This window comes from Plectropomus leopardus, chromosome 14, assembly GCF_008729295.1.
Source record: "Plectropomus leopardus isolate mb chromosome 14, YSFRI_Pleo_2.0, whole genome shotgun sequence".
Lineage (NCBI taxonomy): Eukaryota > Metazoa > Chordata > Actinopteri > Perciformes > Serranidae > Plectropomus > Plectropomus leopardus.
This window is the reverse complement of record NC_056476.1, coordinates 2,818,645-2,823,800: the sequence shown is the minus strand read 5'-3', so window position 1 is coordinate 2,823,800 and position 5,156 is coordinate 2,818,645. Positions and strand designations below refer to the sequence as shown.

Here is a 5,156-nt window from a genome sequence, read left to right as displayed (position 1 = left end):
CCAGCACTTGTACTTTTAGTTTCAATATTTAAGTAAATGTAATATAATAAAATAACTAATAATTATGCTTAGTGCAGCAAATATCAGATACATAAAGACTTTTACTAAAGGATGAATGAATATTCTGATAGGTGACTTCAACTTCTACCAAAGTCATTTTCTGGAAAGAAATACTTTTACTCAAGTATAGTTTTCGGGTACTACCTCTGTGTAAAAGTTGTTCTCGTGTGCGTCAGTTTTTTTGTTTGTTGACTGAGGTTTAAAGCTCGCAGCCTCAGTCCCTCAGAGAAAGCCTGCAGCCTGCAGCAGCGGTCTGTTGTGTCTCTCCAGGAGGTTTTGACAGGGGAAACATTTGGGAACCACTGACCCACTCTGTGCTGAATGAGCTCTGACCACACCCCCCTGTTACTCACTCTGTGTCTATTGGCTGCTGGGAATTATCTGGAGCCTGGATGTGGCTGCTGTCAAGGGTTTATACTATTAAAACTCTCCAAACTCCTCCATCCTCCCTGACACTTGTTGCTGCTGCCTGCGCACCGCCGGGGAGAGGCCACCTGAACCGCTTCAGCATTTCCTTCTGGGATTTCCCGCGGGGAGTGATGAACTCCATCGACCCTCAGTCCCATCACCAGCACCACCACCACACCTCCCCTACCGTCGGCTCTCTCCCACCCAAAGGCGCCCAGGAGGCCCCGGACATGGCCGCTGTGTACTGCGACAACTTCAGCAGCATGTACCACCAGCAGAGCCTGCAGGGCGCACAGAGACCCGCCGGGTACGGCCTCGGAGATTACGCATCGTCTCCAAACCCGTACCTGTGGCTCAACGGGCCGGGCGTCAACTCCTCCGCGTCCTACCTGCACGGCAACAACCCCGCGTCCTTCATCCCGCCCTCCTACGGCTCGCAGCGGCAGTTTATAACAAACTCACCTGGTTTCGGAGGGCCCGACCTGGGCTGGCTGTCCATCGCCAGCCAGGAGGAGCTGCTGAAGCTGGTGCGGCCGCCCTACTCCTACTCCGCGCTCATAGCCATGGCCATCCAGAACGCGCACGAGAAGAAGCTGACCCTGAGCCAGATCTACCAGTATGTCGCAGACAATTTCCCATTTTATAAGAAGAGCAAAGCCGGCTGGCAGAACTCGATCCGGCACAACCTGTCTCTGAATGACTGCTTCAAGAAAGTACCGAGGGACGAGGACGATCCAGGTACCGTGAACGCACCAGGGAAATAGTTATTACAATAAACAATATGTGGTATTTGGGTTCTGTTTTCGCGCCTCTGAGTCTCAGTGTGGTTAAATTAGAGGGTGAAATTGGGTTACTTTAACTGACATTTATTCAATTTCTCGAAGCAAAAAAATAAGAAATAAACTTTATCATAGTTTTAATGGCCAAATAAAACTTAAATAACACATATTTTTCTTTACAGTAACTGATGCTTTGTGGTAATAAATATTTTGAAAGCAGCAAGTTATTCAAATATCACGTAAGTAGATATTTTTGCCATACAACAAAAATGAAGAGGTAATACACTAGTAATACATACATTTTTATAGTTAAGTCCTAAAGATTAATCAAAATCAAGTAATTCCAAAGAGATTTTAAACAACATAATATAATTACACAAAGTCATTTAAAGTTCCCTATGAAGTTGTGTGGACGTATTTTATTTTTCTGAAAATATTGCTTGAGATTTACAGTATTTTTCTCCACAAATTTGGATGTATTCCACTGGAGCAATTTATTTCTATAGAAAAAAAAACGTAACTCCAATGAACGATTTCAAACAATATAATAAAATCCCCAAGACATTAAAGGCTTCCTATTAAGTCCTGCTGATATATTATTTTGCTAGGAATATTAGTTGAAATTGACAGTATTTTTCCTACAAATGTGCATGTATTGTACTCAAACATGCCTCTAATGTTGTTTCTATTCATTTACGTGGTCGAGACTAGAATTTCCCAAAGCAATTATAGGCTTCCTATTACATTGTGCTGACATATTTTATTTTGCTAAGGAATATAAGTTGAAATTGAATGACTTTTTTCCCACATATTTGCATGTATTGTATCCAAAAATGCCTGGAATGTTGTTTCTTACGTCTAGACTAGAATGACAGTCAGCTCAAGAATGGTGTTATTCATGAGTGTTTCTTTAAACTTCAGAAAAACTTAGGTATTTCAGAAAATGCTCATAACTAAAAAACGACAGAAGTCTGTTTTTTTTTAATTATTATTTTATATAACTTTTATTTAACCAGGAAAATTCCCGTTGAGATTTAAAATCTCCTTTTCAAAGTAGTTCCAACAAAGACAGCAGCATGATGAATTTCACCTAAAAGAACGCAACAGCAAAAACAAACAGCATGAAGATTTTTTACAAACAAAAAGAAACAAAAGACAAGTGCATTCAGTGGTCAAGAAGTCCTTAATGATGTTTTTAAAATCTCCCCGGCTTATAATGGGGTCTAGTTTTAAGGTGACTCTGTTGCTGAAACCAAGATGAGGGGTCAAAAACTTAAAGCTGTTTCAACAAAGATTGAGGAACAATATAATGAAGTTTTCCATGTAAACAAAGCAACTACTGACAGTTTTAGGAGTCAGATGGGAAAACATAAATAAGACGGCAGTTCATTATTAAATGAGATCAATGATGACAAATAATTTGAAAAGTCATGACAGATTGCTGAAATTGTCTTATCTCAACAAGAAGAAGCTGAAAAAGAGTAAGACTTGAGCAAAAAAAAAAGTTTTTTATTAAGACTAAATGAGGCTCCACAACTTCCATCAGCCCAAACTGATAGAATTAAGTTCTAATTTGTCTCATTTTTATTTTACAGGAAAAGGAAATTACTGGACGTTGGACCCAAATTGTGAAAAGATGTTCGACAACGGAAATTTCCGCAGAAAACGGAAAAGACGTTCAGATCCGAGCAGTGCGGGAGGGGTGACGGCGGCGGCGGCAGCAGGGGCCACAAAAGTCGAGGACGGCAGGCCCGCAGCGGTGGCGGCCTCGCTGAAGCCTTCAGACAGCCCTCAGCTCCTGGGGCCACCCTCGCCGGACATGGAGGCGATGAACGAGAACCACAAGAGCTCGTCGTCGTCCTCGCCGCCCGGACTGGCCTCGGCCGCTCCTTGTTTTAATAACTTTTACAGCAGCATGTCCACACTCAGCTCGGGGGCCCCCAGCCGGCAGGGGTCCCTCGGACTGGTGAACGAGCTGTCGAACAGGAACATTACGGCCCTGAGCCCGTACCACCTCAACCACGGCGGGCAGGACCCGGGGGCATCGGAGCACGGCGAGGGCTTGCATTTCAACCGTGGAGTGTACTACAACACGTTTGGCAGCGGGCAGAGCGGACAGTTCAACAGTCACTTCTACAACAGCTTCAGCGTCAACAGCCTGATTTACCCCCGAGAAGGGACAGAGCTATAGGAGTCCATCTAACACGGCTCCAGTGACTTGCTGCTCGGTGAACACACACGCAAACGTACATGATTTTGAGCAGGGAGGTCAGAGTGCAGGCTGGGTAGTGGCGTCTCTGCATCATCAACACGGCGCTCCCTTCGCTGATCAGCTCACGGAGAGATTAGAGAGTATTTTAGGTGATTTAAAGCACAAACTGTGGAAACACCAGCCGGAGAGTCCAACAAAAAAAATGAGCACTTGTCTTTTTTTACTTTTTTTATTACTATATCAAAGCTCCTACTTTGCTCTTAAAATGTACTCACAAAGTAAAACAAACACTGAACACTTATGTTTTTTTGTAATATTTTAAACATCTTTACATTTTTTTGGCCAGTTTCAACAGTTTTTTTTCTACTCTTGTAGTCAAAGCCACTCTATCATGTTTAAAATGTAAATGTACATTTGGTTTTTTTTTGCCAAATCCAGCCCATATTTCGTTGGAGTGGCCAAATTCTGACACTTGTTGAGGCTGTTTATTCATAATCAACTCGAATCTGCCAAAGTTGCCTTTGTGAGACCGACATTACCTCAAAATAACAATCACATGAGACGAGAGCGCCCTGTTAGAGCACTGTAAAATCTGACAAGTTGATTTTGTTTTTTAAAAAATCAATTAAACCAATTTTCTTGAAAAATGTAAGAAAATATAAACTTAATTTATTCTAACTTAATTGTTAAGTTTATTTAAAACTCAGTTATATTCATTTACTTTGGTGAAGTAGTTGCAAATTTAAAATGACAGGTTCAATTAAATCAGTCTTTTTAAGTTTTTCTAAGGTTTTTTTTCTAAGTTTTGCACATTTGTGTTTTCCTAAACATGTTCAGAAAACAGAATTTGCAGATCTATAACTTCTTCATTGGCAAAATCCACTTTGTGATGATCAAACTTGGTTTACGTAAGTTGCAAACACTTAAAAAGAACTTGGCAATTTCACGTGTTGCAATAACTTCACAAAATTGAGTAAATACAATTATACTTCAAATAATCTTAAAACTTCTATATAAAGTAAACATAAAGTAAGATTTATAGTCATATTTACTTCACTTTTTCAAAGAAACCAGTTTCCAAGACTATTTTATGTTACATCAAGTTGTCAGATTTAACAGTGCAAGAAGGGTTTACCTGTTTATTTCCAAATGCAGTAACAATCAATTTAATACATTTAATACAAATATGATCCGAGATGGGGCTTGCCTTATTTTCATATCCTCCATGTTGACTGAAACCACAGCACTAAGGCTCTATGTAAATACATGTGGACTTTACAAATGTGTATTTTTGTAAATTATAAAAAAAAATAGTTTGTGACTATTTATGCTATTTATGCTAATAGGCATTGTTTTTCTACTGTTGTCTAGTTTGATTCAAGCAGAAAGAAGTGAATGACATTAGCTTACACCGAAAACAGTATCACTTAAACTCAGATGTCATAAATATAAATATATAAATATATTAAAGACTATATGCTATATCATGGTTTCTCTCAGGATTCAGTGTGACAATCATTGAATGGCTTTTGTATCTATTATTGTCTTTTTTTTTTATCTTTATACAGTACATACAGCTTACAGGCAGTTTCAACTGTGACTATTAATAAATATCATGTGGGCTCGACTGTATTGTCATGCATCATTTTCAAATAGGGCACCAGCGTTTCCAGGGCTTCATTCTCATCTGAATGCAT

General features: G+C 39.9%; 1 protein-coding gene across 1 annotated transcript; it reads left to right on the top strand.

Annotated features, from left to right (window-relative positions):
• The first annotated feature begins 521 nt into the window (after positions 1 to 521).
• foxi2 (forkhead box I2) lies at positions 522 to 3,689 on the top strand. Its single transcript, XM_042501384.1, has 2 exons — positions 522 to 1,206; positions 2,843 to 3,689. Exons 1-2 carry the CDS (start codon positions 600 to 602, stop codon positions 3,436 to 3,438), a joined length of 1,203 nt encoding a protein of 400 aa, XP_042357318.1. The 5' UTR covers positions 522 to 599; the 3' UTR covers positions 3,439 to 3,689.
• The last annotated feature ends 1,467 nt before the right edge of the window (positions 3,690 to 5,156 follow it).

What these genes read in the sequence shown, in the direction of transcription:
- foxi2 (XM_042501384.1), top strand. Translation starts at nt 600, where the DNA reads ATGAACTCCATCGACCCTCAGTCCCATCACCAGCACCACCACCACACC. An exon ending in GAGGGACGAGGACGATCCAG is followed by an intron (nt 1,207 to 2,842) that starts GTACCGTGAACG and finishes TTTATTTTACAG; the next exon opens with GAAAAGGAAATTACTGGACG.